Below are 19,522 nucleotides of genomic sequence, written 5' to 3'. Positions count from 1 at the left end.
ATGAAAGCTCTTCAGTAGAATGTATAACTAGCTTTATTTTAAAATAGAATACAAAAAATAAACAAATCTTCCAGAAGGCTATTCTCGTTTGTTTTCCTTATTGTCATTCTTCTTTTCTACATACTTTTTGTACAACAAATCTAGCAAAGGCCTGTTCTCGTATGCCCAGGCGCTGAGCACTGCCACCAGCACCGCACCCCCTAACAGAACGTGCGCTAACTGCGAGTGCGCCGACACCCGCAGCTCTGACGCCTTGCACGCCAATCCCGCCACCAACAGAGCCCCGCCAAAGAGGCGCCCCACCAGCAGCCCTTCCAGAGGCTGGTAATCCGTCAGCTTGAACTTGTCAGCGATGAAATACGTGCTGTGCAGAATTCGCGCTAACATGTTAATGCAGTTGGACAGGATGAAGCCTACGGGGCCTAGCAGATTGGTGAGCACGTAAGACAGAACTAAGAAACTTATGGAAAAGAAAACCATTAGGTAATTGTACCTATCCAGTTGCTTACTCGTCATGGTGGCGAAGCTGTAGCATTCAGTGACTCCGTTAACGGCAAGCAATATGACGGCGAGACAGTGGCAGCGCATCAGCAGCACCGGCAATCCACTGCCCACGAAGCCCTCACCTCCATACAGCAGCAGGAGGGTGCGCGCGTAGCTCTGCCCGAACACCAACACAATTAGCCCGATGGATGTCACCACACGGCACAGTTGCGAAAGGACGATGCAGGATTCCGACACTTTCTTCTTTTCCTGATTTTGAATATCGCCATTTCTGTCGATCATTTGGGTAAAGTAAAAGTATCCACTTTCCTCGATAGGCCGAAATATAAATCGCGCCGCCAGGCTGCCCAGGTTATTGACGACGTCGTAAGTGGCTTGCTCGCTGAACGACAAGACCGGGCTTACAGACATGACATATTTTTCCCCCTCAGTCAACAGTTGTTTCACAAATCCTTGTTTGGCAAAGCTGACCGTCAGAGTGCAGAGCTGCTTGTCGAATGACTGATTCAACCGCCCGAGACGCCTGGGAAGGAAATCCCAAAGAGAAGTAAAGGTAAAATCTTCCATGTTTCGGAAATAGGAATCCCACCTGCCTTCTTTCCTTTGGGTATCTTTTGTCTTTCTATAAATGTTTATGTTTTTGATATACCAATAAAAAAATAAGTAGTAACTCACTGTAATAGTGATAGCACTAGCAACTTGCGCTACGGAAAACGCAATCAAAGCTTTGTCTGTGTCGTAAATTAAGATGGCAAGGAAAATGAATGTCCTGATTAAAAGGTGAATAGTGTCTAATGCTACTCTAAGTTTGACAAAACAGAATATCTGAGCTACGAGCGCCATATTGGCGGAGGTCAGTTCCACCACACACGAGAGCGCCACGCTCCAGCAGCCGAAGATGTACTGCGCCTCGTACTCGGGGTGTCCCAGCGAGAGCACGTGCACCCAGATGTAGAGGAATAGGGCGGAGAACAGCACGCTGAGGGGCACACACAGCCACATCTGGTTGAGCACCTGCGGCCAAGACCAGGAGGGCCCATGCTTGTGGCCGAGGCAGGCGCGCAGAAAGGGTTCGCGACTCAGGAACAGCACCGAGGACTCCAGCAGCAGGAGGCGCACATTCATGATGCCTATGACCGCGTGGCCTACATGGCGCAACACCCACGCGTTGATGATAAATGTCAAACACCGGAACAACACTTGGAATACTATGCTAAACGACGCATTCTCCACACTGCTCTGTAACACGTTTCGAGCCATTATGATACTTTATAATAATTAACGTTATAATATGATATTTATTTAGGCGTTTATTGCGATGCTGTCGCTGCTGTGATCTGAGGCACCGCTGAGCATCTTCTTCACGATGTGGATTTTCTTGTTGGACATGCAGATGATAAAGCAATGGTCGTCGTATGTGATGGATATCTTCTTGAAGGATTCATTGGTCGGGAAGGCGATTCGGTCCACTCTGTAAATATCACATATTATTGAGACTAGATTATCATATTATTGACCGTTTGGTTTATAATTAGTCTGACCATAACACCGAATTCAAATTTTAAATGAAGTGCGATTAGTCATGTTTACATAATATTATAACAATACACAAAAAATGACACTAAGGCAATTCACTTCTCAGTATGTATTACACAAATCAATATTTGATACCGAGTGCAGTATATAAATACACTATATATTATATGGCTCGAGTTTGTGAAATCAGAAAATTAGTTTGGACTGGATGACAAATGATTTTATGAACTGAGCGACATGCAAAAAATTTACTAGATTTACTAGAATATTGGTGCAAGTTCCTCAAAAAACATACCAATCGGAACACGTATCAATGTTTCATGAATTATTTAGATTGACAACTGATAACTTTACTCGCCTGTTCGATAGTGTGACGAGTCCTATGATGATGTTGGCTACTCGTTCGTCATTTTCAAGTTCGCCGCCCGATTCTATGACGGCCCCGTCTTCTGTTAGAACTAAATATCCCACCTGATCACTTATCTTCTCCATTATTTAGAAACGTCAGATCAAACTTCTCGAACTAAGACAACTCCTTGATCATAATGAATGCAGGGAATACAAATAAGCAGTTTTAAAATTATCACTGTCACATTCGAAACGTCACTTTTCAAATGTTGCCTGCACTCATAAATAAACCAATCAATTGCCTGCACTCATTTAAAAAGCCGACCTGCAATGTGTAATGTCGACTTCAGTGTTGCTAAAAGTACTTAACCAATATCTTAAAATACGATTTGGTTAAATTTTGAAATTAACTATATTTTTAGCAATAACATTCAAAAGTCTTTAAAATTTTGAATTTTATACTTTAAATCAAGCATTTTTTTTTTCATCGGGAAACATTTAGTCCAATCAATCTAGACAAAAAATTGACCGTAACTGGAAGAAATTAGGAGAAAGCAGAATTTTCACAATTTTCTTAAATTTTCCCACGGCAGGGAGTATTTTCACAAAATAATAATAATATAATAATAATAATAATAAAATGTTTATTCCGGTATGTGGGGAGGTTAGTGCAGTTCCACACATTCCATATAGAGATACAACAAAATATATAATCAAAAACAAAAAGATAGAACAGAATAACAAAGAAAAGAAAACAGAAAAATCAGATTACAGGTGATTATGTGCCCAAGGTATTTAGTTCTTTCGGTCACCTTCAAGTTCACACCGTTCAAGGTAGCTGGAGGAATATTTTTCGGGCCTTGCCCATGTCTTATGACCAATAGAGCCGTTTTAGCGGGGTTATATAACATATTTGTTTCTTCAGCATACTCTTCACAGATTTTCAGAAGAATGCGCAGTCTCCTTATAGGTGGTGACATCAGGACCATATCGTCCGCATAACTGACGTTATTCAGACACTGTCCTCCGATGTGGCAGCATACTCCTGCATTGTTTAGCCTTTCGGTGAGTTCGTCCATGTACAGATTGAACAGTATCGGTGACATGCATCCTCCCTGTCTGACGCCATTCTTTAGGAGGAAAGGTTCGGAAAAATCATCCTTCCATCTTACTAGGTTTTCCTGCTGTCTTTGCCACAAGTCGAGGATATGTATGACCTCCGATGATATGCCTCTTTCTCTGAGTTTAGCCCATAGCAGAGGGTGAGAAACCCTGTCGAAGGCCTTGCTCAGGTCTAAGAAACATGCATATGAGGTTGTCTTTTTATTCCTGTAGTATTCCAGGGTTCTTTTTACCGTAAAAATAGCAGTATCGGTAGCAGTTTGCTTTGTCATAGGTTTCCAGACTGGGTTATTAACAAACATACTGTTTATTAATAAAAGTCCCCCTCCTCCCCCGCTTGCTTCACCCCTGTGCACCACCAAAAACTCATATTAAAGGGTCTACCAAGACCATTGTATCCCTTAGCCATAAAACATATATATTAGAAAATTATTTCAAGAAATTAACTTCTCATAAAATTGCCTAAAAATAATGTAAAATAAAACTACAATAGTTTACCAAATAATAACTAGATTATCGTTAACTAAAATATATTTAATTTAAAAACAAAATTAAAATTTTTTAATTTTTTTTATTGAAGGAAAACGAAAAATTGTTTCAACTAAACTATTTCCGAAGTTTAATTAGCTTTAGATATATAACATTGATTGCCTTTATCCTCCTTGGTCATCAAAAATAGTGGGTAGACGCGGCACGACTGGCGCGACACGCGGCATAGCTCTGGACGGGACACCACTCGGCAATTTGTTGCTTTACAAAGTTATAACAGATCGAAAAAATAAAAATAAATAGTCAGTATGGTCTCCTGTGACCAACGGTATATGATATATCAGTGTTTTGCACATTTAACCGCCTTCAACAGATAACAATATTCGGAAATTCTAAGAAGTTCGCCTACTGAAAATTAATGTCTGATGAACACCTTTTTATGTATTTATGTATAAAAAAAACCTCAAAGGAAATGTTGTTACTGCTAGTATTGATAGACGTGAAAATATTCAAGATAAATTAGCCAGTTTGGATAGCGTACTTGGCCAATATTATTAGGGTTTTTACGAATATTAATTCTACCCCATCAACCACTAACCACTGGGATATCCAGCCATCTTAAGTTGATTTAGGCTGTTAGAAAATAAATTTAATTTTATGGAAGACTTTTCGCATATTAAAATACTGTTTTTATTTTTTTAAGTAATTTTTAAGTGCATTGTAAAACATTAAAAATAATAGGTGATTTGGACATCGTTGATTTTGTAACACTGGATATTTTTATAACTCTCCTGTAATTAGAATTAAAGGATATAATCTAACTTTAAGCCATTTTTAGAGGTTCTGAAAAAAACTTTTTACGCAATTGTTACACACATTTTCATCCCCCGAGCTTAACTTATCCAATGAATTCACAGGTTAACCGCAAATGTTAGGTCGGCAGAAAGAAATATTCAAAAAGAGGGAACCTTTATTTAAATTTTGGTATTTGTTTCATTCAGGTAACGGATAACATGTCGCATTTGCTAGGTGATCTTTTAAATAATCTGTCATCGACAACATGGTTTCATGGTAAATAGATCTACCCTAACAAAGTTTATGATTTATCAAGAAAATTTATTTAATACTATGAACAAGCGTCTTCAAATAGACGTAGTTGTACACTGACTTTTAAGGTTTTTGTAAAAGTCTCACATAAAATTCTGATACATAAATTAAGAACTCTTGGAATAGCCGGGAATATTTTGAGACGGTTTAAAAGTTTTTTTATTTTTTTTTTATATTTACTCCACACAGGAGGCCCTGAAGAAAATAATTTCCCTCAGGGCCTATGTCATCTTTGGGGATGCTGTGTAGAGGGTCTTTTTGTGGAGAGGAAGGAGTGAACATGGGTCTTGAAGAGTCCCATGTTGTAGGAGGGAGGAAACACAGAGGCCGGCAGTTCGTTCCACAGCCGAGCTGTTGAACTTAAGAACGAATCGTAGAAGCGACCCGTTCTCATGTGACAAGTGTCAACTGTGTAAAAATGTTGGCGCGCGTTTGGCGTGTATCCCGACTACGCACCGGTGCCGAAGGGATCAATGACGCTAGTTCCTCAGAGCATCTTCCATTGTAATACCGATAGAACAAAGACAGCATACATACCTGACGCCTGTGCTCTAAAGATTGCAGTCCGTTTGTTAAGATTGGGGAATCTATCAAACGGACCGCCCGTTTCTGCACAGAGTCAAGGGTTTTTTTCAGGTATTTTGGGGCTCCGACCAGAGATGGCTGCCAAATTCGACAGTAGGGCGCACTTGCGATTTGTACAGGGTGAGCAGTTGTGTACTATTAAAGTATCTGCGGGCCCTGTACAGTATGCCCAGCTTCTGAGAGGCCAACTTTACTCTGGCTTCGATGGAGCCCCCGTACCTGAGCTGGTCACTTATAGTTACACCAAGCATATCAATGGAAGGCCTGTTCGGAAGATTGCTTCCGTTGAAGGAGACTAGATTATCATTTGGATCCCTTTTAGACGTAATCAGACAGGATTGGGTCTTTGAAACATTAAATTCGACGTGATTATTTTTACCCCAGGAGGAAATACTCTCGAGATAACCGTCCATTCTCTGCTTCAAAGCCCTCCGAGCCGTTGGAGTTTGTGTGCCCTTTGGGGGCTTGTCAAACAAAAAGCTATCATGAACTGTACTGTCATCCGCGTAGCAATGAATCGGTGCACATGTCAAAAGGTCATTGATGTGCAACAAAAACAAAGTCGGAGACAGAACCGATCCCTGTGGGACGCCAGCATTTATGGAGTGCGAGGAAGAGGTGAAACCGTCAGCAACCGCCTGAATCGACATATCCCTTAAAAAGTCAGCAATCCACGTACACAGGGATGCGGGAAGTCCGTAAGAATGCAATTTGTTGACAAGTCCTCGGTGCCAGACCCGGTCAAAGACCTTGGATATGTCAAGTGCGACCGTTTGGGTCTCACCGTGACGTTCCAGGCACCGCCCCCAAACATGCGTCACATACGCTAGAAGATCACCGCACGAGCGGTTCCGCCGGAATCCGTATTGACCATAGACATATGAATATTAGTAGACCTGCCCTAAGTGATTAAAAGCGTATTATCCCCACTCCCCATACCGGTTCCATTGGAGCCGGCTGTGCTCGCGTATGGCCTCAAGTGAAATTTGAAAACGTGACGTCATCATTCTTGTGCGAACTATGGTCGAGGCATCATCGGTTCATTTTACGAAATAACACGGCAAAATGTTGACTTGTACTATGAAAACTTGTAAAAATAGATGTGAAAAAGAGAATAAACCCAATTTTCGTATTACATTCCATATATAAGCATTATTTTACTTTATTTTAAGCATATTCACATCGTATAATAATGAATCAGTTGTTACTATCACATCGAGAAACGTCTAGACGCGAAACACAAAGCTGGTTGGTTGCTGGGAAGTAAATTATGAACATTTATAAAAGTGTCTTAACTAAATACTTAAACGAAATATTCGACTCTGAAAATAGAACCGAATTTTTTTGCCGAATTTGGACTTCGCAAATTTGTTCATAACGTGGCGAGTAATTTGCGCTCCCATGTAAAAATGTCTATTCATTTAAAAGCAGATTTTACTTTTAAGAAGTAAATGGTGATATTATAATGCGAGATGCCTATTTACTGTCAGATTGATTTATTGACGAATCACAGTCAGCTTCACTCCCTTCGTTCTTCAACAGTTGATTTTACCCCTCGCCATTATCTTCTCGTCTATTAATTCCTATGTCTGTGGTATTGACGGTCGTTGATAATTTTGTTCTTCTCGAGGTATGTAGGCAGTTTGTCGTTGATCACACCTTCCATCACTTTGGACAGAACTGATGTGATCGCTATGGGGCGGTAGTTGGCCGGGTTGGAGCGGTCACCTTTCTTGGGAATAGGGTGAATTACCGCTTTTTTCTAACCAGAGGGCACAGTGCCACACTTCAGGGACATTTTGAAGAGCTTTGTCAAAACTGGAACTATTTCCGCAACACACCTCTGCAATACCAGGGCAGGTATTCCATCAGGTCCACTAGTTTTGTTAACATCGAGCCCCCGTATGACGTGGAGTACATCCCGATGCCGGATCCTCAGCTTTTTCATATAGAAGCCGCAGTGAGGAACCGACGGCGGAACAGCACCCCTGTCGTCGAGGGTCGAGTTTTCCGCAAACATTTTCCCTAATAGGTTAGCCTTTTCGGTGGCGGTGTTTGCTAGTGAGCCGTCAGACCTGGTAAGAGGTGGCAAACTGGGTTTGCAAAAATTTCGACCTATTGAGCCCGCAAGCGACCAGAATGCTCTGCTGCCATGCGGGCAGGCAGCCAGCTTTTTGCTGATCTGCAGGTCGTGTTCGAATTTTAACCTATTACTGATTCTCTTGCATTCCTTTGCCGATTTGTTGTATGCTGATCTGCTTTCGGGCGTTCGAGATGTGTTGTAGGCTCGGTAAGCCAGCATCTACACAAAAGAAAAAGATCGGTTAAACTCAATCACACTATTCACACCAGTTTCAAATCTTCACCGGCGTTCAACAGGCGTCACATTTGGGACCAGTATTGTTTTCCTTGTTTATCAATGACACAACTACCGTTTTTGATAGAGTTATGATACTACTATTTACTGATGATCTTAAAATTTACAAAACTCTTACTAATCGCAATGACTGTAATGTATAACAGTTTAATCTTGTGATTTGACAAGAGTGGTGCACCCGTAATGAACTATTCCTAAATATTGAAAAATGTCAAACGATAACTTTTCCCCTAATCAAAATCCCTCTCTACGTTAAACAGCATTTTTATAAAAAGGTTCGAGCAAAAAAAAGAACCTTGGTATTATTTTTGACAGTAAATTTACTTTTGTTCCACATATACATGAAATAACTATCAAGGCCGTGAGATGTTTGGGGTTTGTTTTGAATACGGTAAAAGATTTTAAATTTATGAATTCCTTTATTCAATGGGTTGGTAAGAAGCAATCTAGAGTTTAATTCAACAAGATGCACCAAATAAAAATTGAGAGAGTCCAACATAAGTTTGAGATTGATTAATTCGCACTTAAACGATAACAGTGGCACAAGTCAAAAAATTACATTTTTGAGTTAAGTATTCAGAAATGTTCCTGGATATCTTTTTATCCTCTATTATAATGGCATAATTCTCAAAAATATTATTGTGGCCTTAAAAGTGAGTATGTCTTTGTTATATTATAATATTTTACTCGAATTATCTAAAAACCAGTGGCACAATGATCATTGTGCCATTATTTAATATTTCTATTTTTTAAACTGACATTTCATGGTGGAATTCTAATTGTCGAATTTCTAATTATTTTGGTAATTTGCCTTGGGTTTGTAGCTAACTTCAATATTGTTCAGGGAAAAACCTTACAAGTAATATGAATTATTAATGACCTAATTTTATTGTCTATCTAAAACGACTTAGTAACAAATGTAATTAATATAATTGATTAAAACCCTCGTAGACCACCCCTCTCTCCCTCCCACATATGTTATGTATATAAACCGTAGACTAAGAATAATCTGTACCAGTTCGAAGATGGCTTTAACGAGCTGAAACCGGTTACGGTCAATAAAATTAAAGTGGAAAAAAGTTTTTTTATTTGTTTTATTATAATATATTGTGCCATTATTATTGCTGAACATATTTAACCAAAGATAGCACAAGTGAGCAAACTTCACGTAGATCTCACGTTGTGCCTATGTTCTTGCGAATGTATTTGAACATACATGGTCTCAATTGATAAGAAATAATTCGATGAGCTTTCTGACAGCGCGGTTGTTTTGGACAATTAAGCATTTTACTAGGACAGGAAGCTATTTTTTTAGTGTACAAAAGTAAGACAGCGTATGAGAGAAAATTTAATTGTTCGATATCGATTTCGTCCTCCTCAAAAGGTCCAATTTTCTACCGGTCCAGCATACGAAACAAGGGAGGGCGAGGGCAAACAGATATTGAAAGAAAATTATGACAAACGTTCGATATTTAGAAAACATGTTCCTTTTGTGTAGGGAATTAGTAAGAAAATATTAATAGTTTTTGTCTTTCAACTGTCAATGAAATAATCCCGCAAATCCGTAATCATACACTTGATATTTTTTTGGATTTTACCGATGTAATCATATGTAAATATTTGAGACAAAATGATGAGAATAATTATTTATCTTTCCAACGACGAACAAATAACACATCTGGTTACTGCAATGAACCTTATGCAACATGATTTTATTGCCCTACTGAAATGGTCGCATGATGCAGGCCTCTTTATAAACGCCAAAAAAACTAAAATTATGCACATCAGATCTCCACACGCCAGATGTAATGTAATTCCTTCATTATATACACACACATTTGCCTGCATACATAAAAATGTTGCACAGCCCTGTTCATGTGAAACCATTGATTTTGTCAAAAGTTATGTATATTTGGGTGTTACTATTGACTGCTACATGAAATGGGATGTACAAATTGCTAATGTTTGTAAACGTCTACGAGCTATTGTGGGTAGGATTTATAAAATAAAATATAAAATAAAATATTTCGTGCCTATAAGTACTTTAAAGTTAATCTACTTATCTCTGGCTGAATCCACTATACGTTATGGAATTACTTCTTGGGGACATTCTTGTAAAACTAATGTAAGCTATATACAAACATTACAAAACTCCATTATAAAATTGTTAATCCATAAATATGACAATCAACACAGAAGTAACATTAAATTAATGTACAAGTCTCTGAATATTTTACCTGTCAGAGGATTATTGTTTTATAATATTGTAAGTCAACATGTTATATTGTCTGATTCATTGTATAGGGAAAGAGTTTGCCATAAACATAACACAAGATTCACTCAAAATGAAGGACTGGTAGTTCCGAAATGTACTAATAAATATGGTGAAAGAACTTTAAACTATATAGTACCCAAAATGTTTAACTTATTACCAATGACAATTAAAAATAATAACATGTATACTGCTAATGTTAAATATAATCTAAGGAAATGGTTATTGGATAATAATGATCTATACTGATGCCCCTGAAATGGAATTCATATTCTTAGAAAATGGAAAAACAATTATTTTGTAATACCTGACTACCTACCTCTATTTATGAAACTATTGATGTACTTGTTGATAATACTAATTTGTTCATACATTTATTTTTACTTGCTTATTATATAAGGCTTTTATGCTACTATTTAAACTTTTCTGCAATGTAACCAATTTATGTAATTATGTACCGTTCAAATTGTATCTTATGAATGTATAAATGTTGTCTATATGTCCCTGCTGACAAACTACATAAGTAGTTTAGCGGGTTTAAATGTGAATAAATAAAAAAAAAAAAAAAAAAAAAAATCTACGCAATATAGTAAAAAAGATAAAAAATACTTTTATATTGAAGAAATTTTACAGAGCCTCTAAACTCTAAAGAAATATGATGTTTGTTTGTTTTTTTTTACATTAGCTCGACACAGGAGGCCCCGAGGAAAAAAATCCTTCGGGGCCTATGTCTTCTTTAGGGATGCTGTGGGGTGGGTCTTTTTATGGAAAATAAAAAAAAGGACGGAGAGGAAGTTCTAGGAAGGAAAAGGTATGAGGGGTGGGTAGGAATCTAGTGATCGCATCGCAAACGCATCCGCCGCCATGACCTAGCTAGACATACCTGACTCCATGAGCCCGGGCATCCCTGCCAAGTCACCAAACGTAGCGAACCACTTGGAGTGACCTATGTCAGAGGTGTTGGCATAAATATTGGGTGTTGGTTATCCAATAAATGGTTCCCGGGTGGTAGTGACCAGTGGCGGCTCGTGACTTGTGGGTGTACTAGAGTGCTAATATTATTAAAAATGGCATTTCCGAAGTTGTAGCTGAAAACGATTTTTTTTTTCTAAAATTCTTTTTTTTTATGAAGATTTTCAGGTAATTTCAGTTTGACCGTGCGCCGCACGGATTTCCTAAAAATTTTCATACAAAAATTAAATTTTCGAAAAAAATATAAAAAATATTTTCAGCCACAACAACATCAATGACGCCATTTTTTGTAATATTAGCACTCTAGTAACCCTAAAGTCACGAGCCGCCACTGAGTGGTACCCATACCCGCCTCACAAATTGAAAAGTTTTGTCTAGTAATGTCCTTTTTTGAGAGGCTTGAAGGTTTGAGAGTTAGACAAGATGCTTTTATTCTGTCCCCGGTGTACCTTCTGCAGCTAAAATAATTAAGTTAAGAACTTACTTTAACTAGGTTATTAAATTACAATAATACACTTATCAAACTTTAACTATGTTCTTTATAACACCCAATCTGCGTAATAAATGTTCGTTAAATACAAACTTTTCGTGTTTATTATAAGTTACTAGGTATAAATTGCTCTGTAACTGCTTTCATAGTACCTATTTTAAGTTTTTATTGTGTTTACAAGACAAGGTTTTATGCAAAGCGCAAAGGTTAAACAAATTATTATAAGCAATAATTATTAGCCTGAAACACAAATATAAATTGAAATAATCTTCCGAGAACAAAATAACTGCCGCTGACGGGAATTGAACCCGCAGCTTCTGATTGCCGGTCAGGAAACGAAGGCGAAGGAAAAGAGAAGAAGAGCCAGAAATAAGATAAATATCACTCCTAAAGTCAGCCCTGAATATATAATGTTTGATATGTAACAATCTCTGTTATCTCGATATGATTTATAATCAGAAGCTTTCGAGAGTACAGAGCTGAACTTAGAAGTAACTAGTTATTAAACTACGCAAAACGCGCAATGCATTATCTCTTCAGGATTTCAAAACTTTTTAGCTGGAAGGCCAATTTATTAATTTTAGTAGGTACATACAGACAGCTTGACATGATTAACTTTGCCGTCGGTGGTGTCGCAAATCTATTTTCTTTTTAAATCTATTTTATTTTTCTTAATTTAAAAAAAAATAAAACTACATAGAACGCTGAAACAAAGCGCTACGCTGCAGGCAATTTTTTTGATAGGTTCGGTAAAACCAATAAATACCTACTGTTGATTTTGATCGTTCGGAAAGTTGGACTAAATTTGGTAAAGGAAACTTTTGGTATTTTATAAAATGGATACCATTAAAATGCATCAAACATTGAAAAATGCAAAAAAGCGCTGCGCTACGAAGGAGAAAACTTTTCTACAAATAAGGTCGATACACGAAATTCTCTCTCTTTAAGAATATGTGAAAAAAGTGACACCATGGTATAAAAACCCGCACCCAACCCATTCAAAAATAACCAAATAAAAATGATATAGCACCAAACAGTTTTCACAATATTTTACACAATAGTATATTTTTATAATATTTTCAAAAATGATTTTAATAAAATTTCTTATTATATACATTTGGATTTCTAAATAGGTACTTCCGATTAAATATAGATAGTTTAATATAAATATAGTTAGTTTTTAAAATTTATTTATTTATTAAGTTAAGAAATTCCAAATAAGTACATACAACATTAAATAAGTAGTTTTCTAATTTTGTTCTGATAACTTAAGATTAAAAAGTTTTTTTTTAAATTCATTTATACTCTCCGTTTTGAGGTTATCTGGAAGGAGATTGTATATTTGTACACCCTCGTGGCCAGTGCCTCTTTTGTCACTTTCAGTCCTTACAGTATTTTTGTACAATTTGTTATGTTGCCTAGTATAATGTTCGTGTACTTGTGACGTTTGTTTAAATGTTATGTTTGTGTGTATAAGTTCATTTTGGATTTTGTAGATTAGGAGGCATATGTTGTATTCGTACAATTTTCTTATTTTCAAGAGTTTCATTTCTTGATATAGTTTTTTTGTGGGAGTGTCCGGGAATTGAAGAGTTTTTTTAATAACTTTGTTCTGTATTGTTTGTAAATCATTTAGGTATGTAATGTATGTGTTTCCCATATTGCTATTAAATAATTTAGATGGGACTGGATTAAACTAAAGTATAAGCCCCTCTTTACCTCTTTTGGTAGGAGATGGGCAATTCTACCAAATACACCAATTAGTGGGATGATTTTTGCTTTTAATTTTTCTACGTGTTGTTTAAATGTCAGATGTTTATCAATATGTAAGCCAAGATATTTTTCGCTGTCTAAAATAAGCAGGCCCCTTTCTTCTAATTGTAAAGATTTATGCGACGGTATTATTATTTTAGGTGAGCTTAGGATCATGTAGCCGGTTTTATTAATATTTATGTCTATATATCTTTTATTAGCCAACTGCTTAGTATATTAAGATCCTTTTGAGATTGTTCTAATAGGGTTTCTAAGTTTTTTTCCGAAGAAAAATATTGTAGTGTCATCTGCGTATAGAAATATTTCACCATGTAGTTTCAACTGGCAGATGTCATTTATATATATTTGGAATAGAAGGGGCCCCAGTATAGATCCTTGCGGAACTCCATGGTTTATACTCTCTAGCTGACTGTTATTATCTCCTATGCTAATATATTGTTTTCTGTTTGATAGATATGATTTAATTAATTTGATAGCTGGACCGGTTACGCCTGTTTTTTCTATTTTTTTAATCAGTATTTCATGACTTACGGTGTCAAAGGCTTTTTGAAGGTCTACGAGAATTGCTATGACATAGTTTCTATTATCTATGCTAGTTCTAAGTTTATTTATAAGATCATTAGTTTCAGAAAGAGTGTTAGACTTTTTACTGAAACCGTATTGTTTGGCATATAGAAATGATTTTTTTTTCAGAAAGTTGTTTGGCCTATCGTATATTACTCTTTCGTATATTTTTGATAGAATTGGTAGGACAGAAATGGGCCTGTAGTTTGATGTTTGAGTTTTCAAGCTCCCTTTATATATTGGGATAACCCTTGCGATTTTACAACTGTTCGGAAATTGAGCTTCTTTTAGGCTTAGGTTAATCAGTTTAGTTAGTATGGGTGTTAATAGCGGGGCAAGTTTTTGTACTGTTACACATTTCAATTGGTCATTTCCAGCACTCGCGTTTGATTTTAGGGATTTTATAATAGCTAGTATTTCGGGTTCAGTTGCGGGTTGTAGGTATATTGATTACGTACTTTCATACTTTAATGTAATTCTTTCATCCAGTTCATGGGTGTATTTGTTAATTATATTACCAGCCAAAGAGGCGCCAACATTACAAAAGTAGTTATTAAAGCATTCCCATATCTTGATCTCTTCTGTGATAATTTCATTATCTCTCTTTAGTTTTTTACATGGTTTACTTTGCGTGTTTGTTTGATTCTTGGTGATGTTGTTAATTAGGTTCCAAGTTTTTATGGTATTATTTTCACATTTTTTAAATAGTCTGCTATAGTGTTGTTTTTTAGAGTTTCGTTTTTTTATAGTTTTTAGTAAGTCTTTTTTTATCCAACCAGTAAGCCAGGTTTTATTTGTTTTTATTATTGTTGAACTGTAAAATATAATTTTGTTTATTAGATAGTTTACAAAGTTATTGTAGTTTAGTTCCGAGTCCTTGTTATTATTTATAGAAAGGGGGTTTTGTTGAATATCCTCCTCTAGTTTATCATAGTCAATTTTCGTATATTTATAGGAGGGTTTTTGTGAGTTCTTTTTAGTGTAGGTGTGCAGTATGTCAAGAATTAGTAGGTTGTGATTAGATATTGAAGTGTCACAGTTTTTTATAGAATATGAAAGGTTTATGTCTGAGATGATGTGATCAATAATGGTGTTGGTGCTTTCTGTGATACGCGTCGCATGTTTTTTGTTTATTTTTTTCATTTTATTGAAATTGCTTGACTTGATGGTTTCTGTGTATTTACAAGTGTGTGTGTTTGTGGAGTCAAGTAGGTTGATATTAAAGTCCCCTAGTATTATGGACCTTTTGTGAGTTTTCAGCTGTGTGTTTAACTTATCTAGAAAATCTTGGAAATTGATGTTCGGTTTTTTATATATCACTCCAATGTTTAAGTTAAGTTTTTTTAATTGTATTCAGAGAAAGTTGTTGTCTGGATCTACTATATTTTCGACTAAATTATATTCTAAGTGTTCTTTAATAAATATGGATACTCCACCACCGATGCCCACAGGTCGGCAGGATGCCTCGAGTTTCTAGCCTTCAATATTGATGTATAATACGTCCGTTTCTTTGAGTCAAGTTTCTGACAAAAGTTTGTTGTTGATTTTGTAGTCAATTGTTTTTAATAAGCACAGGATCTCGTCGACTTTTCCTTTCAGGCTTCTAATATTTAGGTATAGGAATGAGATTGAAGTTTGGTTTTTGTTTGTTTCCAACTGTTTGTAGAGACTTACGTCATCTACCCGTGTGTGTAGTTTTTTGGTTCTAAATAGTAATTTTCGATATGAGTGACGGTCGTCTATTTAGTTTTTCTTTGTTATTATAAGAGTCCATTTCGTCAGTTAAATTGGTGATTTTTCCGGCATTATCGGGATCCAGTTTTTTGGAGTTTGCGTGTAGGTAGATTTGGGTTCATGTTTATGGGTTTATTTCCTTCTCGATATTATAGCACATTTTCCGGTGGTTATTCTTAATTATATCAATTAGTTTATTCTTGCCAAACTCATCGATTTCGAGATATCGTATTCATTCATTGGATCGATGAATTGACAATGATTTTTAAATAGAGCAGCGTGAGACCTTATTTCGTGGTTGAGTTTGGAAACATTCAAATGATTGTTTTTAGGTACCGAGTGCACTATAACATTGGTGTGGTGAAGATTATTTATAATGTAGTACAAGAGACAAATTATATTTTTCGGCGATTTTTCATTTGTCCCAGTAAAAATGGTGACAAAATCTTTTTTTGTAAGAATTTCACATGACTGTAATATTGTTGCACTAAATTTGTCTATAGTGGCACCGGGGTAAATATAACTCCGGCATTCTATTGTTTTTGAATTTTTTTCAATACTTCGTCTCATTTGTCTTCCACCCTCATCTCCAAAAATGAGTACTTTAAATTTGTTTTCCAGCGGCAGCATTACGAGATCTGCTGGTTGATGTAAAGAAATTTTATTTTCCACTATGGGAAGTTGATTTGTTTTGGCTCCATAAGTCGAGAGCGATTGATTACTGTTTGAAGGTGTTATTTTTTTTAAGGAATTCTCCACTTTTTTTGTTACATTTTAGTTCATTTTTGCTTTAGTTCAATAAAGTTTTTATCTATGTTTGTAATTTGACTTTTAATTTCTTGTTGAAAATTTTCTAGTAGTGAATATATTTTTAGAGACATCTCTTGGAAGCTTTTGAAGTTTTTGTTTAATTGGTTAATTATTGAATTAATTTTATCGTTATCGCCCGGTGTTTCATTATGTTGTAGGGTTTTGTTCACAGATGTCTCCGTCAGCTCATCTTCATTATGTTGTGAGGCTTCGTTCACAGATGTCTCTGTCAGATCATTTGTTTTTTGAGAAATTTTATTAGTTTCTTTACAAGATGGGCACTTGAAACTTTGTTTATAGTTTCTATTCATCTTGTGAAAACTAATTTCAGTTATATGACAACAAAATAAATGAAAATTATACTTACATGTCTTGCAGTATATATTTTCGTTGCCATGCATTTGCATTTCATCATTGCGGATGATTTCCACAGTGTTTTTGTATAATTATTTACGCAAAGATATGAACAAGTAATGGCAAAGGATTAGGAAAAAATTCGGTTTATGGGAGTCACTCGAATAACCGAAATTGAACTTGATTTAGACTAATTTAGGGCTGGGGAATTCGAATCTGTAAGAATTAGGTGGGGGTCGGCACTATTAACTGAGTTATAGGGTTTTGAAATTTCGTACGCGATACATAGAAACCATGTTTTATTTATCAACTATGACTTACGAAAATCAAATTAATGACTTTTTAATACTTTGTCATTTCAGAAGTGCCAACCAAAAAATAAAAAGTGTTGCCGATTGCAGATTCGGATTCCCCAGCCCTAAATTAGTCTAAATCAAGTTCAATTTCGGTAATTCGAGTGACTCCCATAAACCGAATTTTACCCAAGGATTGATTGATTGTTTGATTCCTTTTCACAGCATTAAGTTTATAGTGTTTATTTATTTAGAGCAAATGACAATAACACCGTTTGACGTTTGACATTCCCGGTAACATCACACTTTTTATATTAAGTTCACTAAGATTGTCTTTCTATTTTGTGAGCAATCAAGAAGTAATTACTTGGGTAAATATGTGGAATTAGTGGGATTTCACAGATGTCATATTTAAAACCTAATTTTCTCACAATATCGTAGTGTCACGGCGATTACCAGAATTGGTGTTTATTTTAGTTATTTATCACTTTTAGGCACTGTTTTAGGCAAAGATTATCGATGAAACTGATATTGGATGTTCGAATTTGATATTAGAAGTCGGATTTCCGCAATATCACGCTTTACACATAGTTTTCTAGGTTTTTATAGGAGCAAAAATTTGGACTTGTTCACTGTTTGACGTTTAAGTAAACTTTTTTTTTTGATTTCAATAATCTTCCGGAATGGCATGTGTTTTCTTAGCATTTTCGTGATATTTCGGATGATATGAGGATTTTGGGTAAACTTCGGTTTATGGGCGAAATTCATAAAAAATAAAACTAGTTATTTTTATACTAACTTTGGGCCGGGGAATCCGAATCTGGAAGAATTGGGTTGCGGCAAGCAATATTAACTGAATTACACGACTTTAAAATTTCGACGCACAAACAATTTAACTGGCCATTTTGAACGCTTTCTGACAATAAAACTAGTAATCTTTATACATCTTTATACTAACTTTGGGCCGGGGAATCCGAATCCGAAAGAATTAGGTTGGGGCAACCAATATAAACTGAAATACACGACTTAAAAATTTTCGATGCAGAACAAAATACAATACGCCATTTTCGACGCGTTGTTGGCAATAAAATCCATAGAAAAATAACCAAAGATATATCACCATACAAAATTAAGTGTTGCTAGTAAGCAATAATATCAATAACGTAAAATAACATGTTTATAATTTCAGTAATATTTCTTATTCAAACAGTTAGATTTAGGTTTATTATCACGAAAGGTGAGTTTTTATGTCGGGGGAGACGAAAAAATATGCATTTTATATTTTAATTTTGCTAACATTAATTCATTTACGTAAAGTATTCAGATACATTTTATTCACTTTTGTATCACAAACCATGTTACACAAACCTAGCGTAGCCGCTAAACTACTTGAAAACTGGGATGTTTTCTTGCCTTGACGCGAGTAGGCGCTACGAAGGGGGCACTTTCTTTTCTATCACAAACCATGTTACACAAACCTAGCGTAGCCGCTAAACTACTTGAAAACTGGGATGTTTTCTTGCCTTGACGCGAGTAGGCGCTACGAAGGGGGCACTTTCTTTTCTATCACAAACCATGTTACACAAACCTAGCGTAGCCGCTAAACTACTTGAAAACTGGGATGTTTTCTTGCCTTGACGCGAGTAGGCGCTACGAAGGGGGCACTTTCTTTTCTATCACAAACCATGTTACACAAACCTAGCGTAGCCGCTAAACTACTTGAAAACTGGGATGTTTTCTTGCCTTGACGCGAGTAGGCGCTACGAAGGGGGCACTTTCTTTTCTATCACAAACCATGTTACACAAACCTAGCGTAGCCGCAGCATTTTCGTGATATTTCGGATGATGATGAGGATTTTTTTTTTTAAACGCAGAATTTTTAATAATTTCGAAAGTTTTAAAAATATTTCCTGTAAAGGAATGTTTTCATGATATTTCCCGGGCAAATGATTTATATTACAGTAGTTGATGAAAAAGAATTTTTGATTTTCGGTTAAAAGAATTTCATCACATCCAGCGGGCCAAGTCAAAGTAATTCCACTGAATTATTTGAAGTTTTCTCGATCTCTGCACGCAAATACATGCATAAACTGTATTATGTACCCTAACATTCATATTATATTACAATACGGACCTGTTCTAGTTGATAGGTTATGGTTCTTCAAATAAATTCTGTAATCGCACACCCATTT

At 36.0% G+C, this 19,522-nt stretch overlaps 2 protein-coding genes across 2 annotated transcripts; both read right to left on the bottom strand.

Moving 5' to 3' along the window:
- Window positions 1–15: 15 nt before the first annotated feature.
- On the bottom strand, window positions 16–1,764 carry LOC149420407 (man(5)GlcNAc(2)-PP-dolichol translocation protein RFT1). The gene has a single exon (XM_089636687.1). It carries the CDS (start codon window positions 1,762–1,764, stop codon window positions 79–81), a length of 1,686 nt encoding a protein of 561 aa, XP_089492813.1. The 3' UTR covers window positions 16–78.
- A 42-nt stretch (window positions 1,765–1,806) lies between these two features.
- On the bottom strand, window positions 1,807–2,658 carry Lamtor4 (Late endosomal/lysosomal adaptor, MAPK and MTOR activator 4). Its single transcript, XM_089636690.1, has 2 exons — window positions 2,399–2,658; window positions 1,807–1,975 (listed from the first exon to the last, which is right to left on the bottom strand). The coding sequence occupies exons 1-2, from the start codon at window positions 2,530–2,532 to the stop codon at window positions 1,807–1,809; spliced, it is 303 nt and encodes a 100-aa protein (XP_089492816.1). The 5' UTR covers window positions 2,533–2,658.
- Window positions 2,659–19,522: the final 16,864 nt, after the last annotated feature.

Source organism: Hesperophylax consimilis, chromosome 10, assembly GCF_061612785.1.
Source record: "Hesperophylax consimilis isolate HC1 chromosome 10, BYU_Hcon_1.0, whole genome shotgun sequence".
In the NCBI taxonomy this organism is placed as follows: Eukaryota; Metazoa; Arthropoda; class Insecta; order Trichoptera; family Limnephilidae; genus Hesperophylax; species Hesperophylax consimilis.
Note: the sequence above shows the minus strand (reverse complement) of the source record. Positions and strands in the feature narration are given on the sequence as shown.

Bases quoted from the DNA above. Each gene is read 5' to 3' on its own strand.
- LOC149420407 (XM_089636687.1), bottom strand. From the start codon at position 1,764: ATGGCTCGAAACGTGTTACAGAGCAGTGTGGAGAATGCGTCGTTTAGC.
- Lamtor4 (XM_089636690.1), bottom strand. From the start codon at position 2,532: ATGGAGAAGATAAGTGATCAGGTGGGATATTTAGTTCTAACAGAAGAC. The intron at 1,976-2,398 runs GCGAGTAAAGTT...TGATATTTACAG, and splicing joins CTCGTCACACTATCGAACAG to AGTGGACCGAATCGCCTTCC.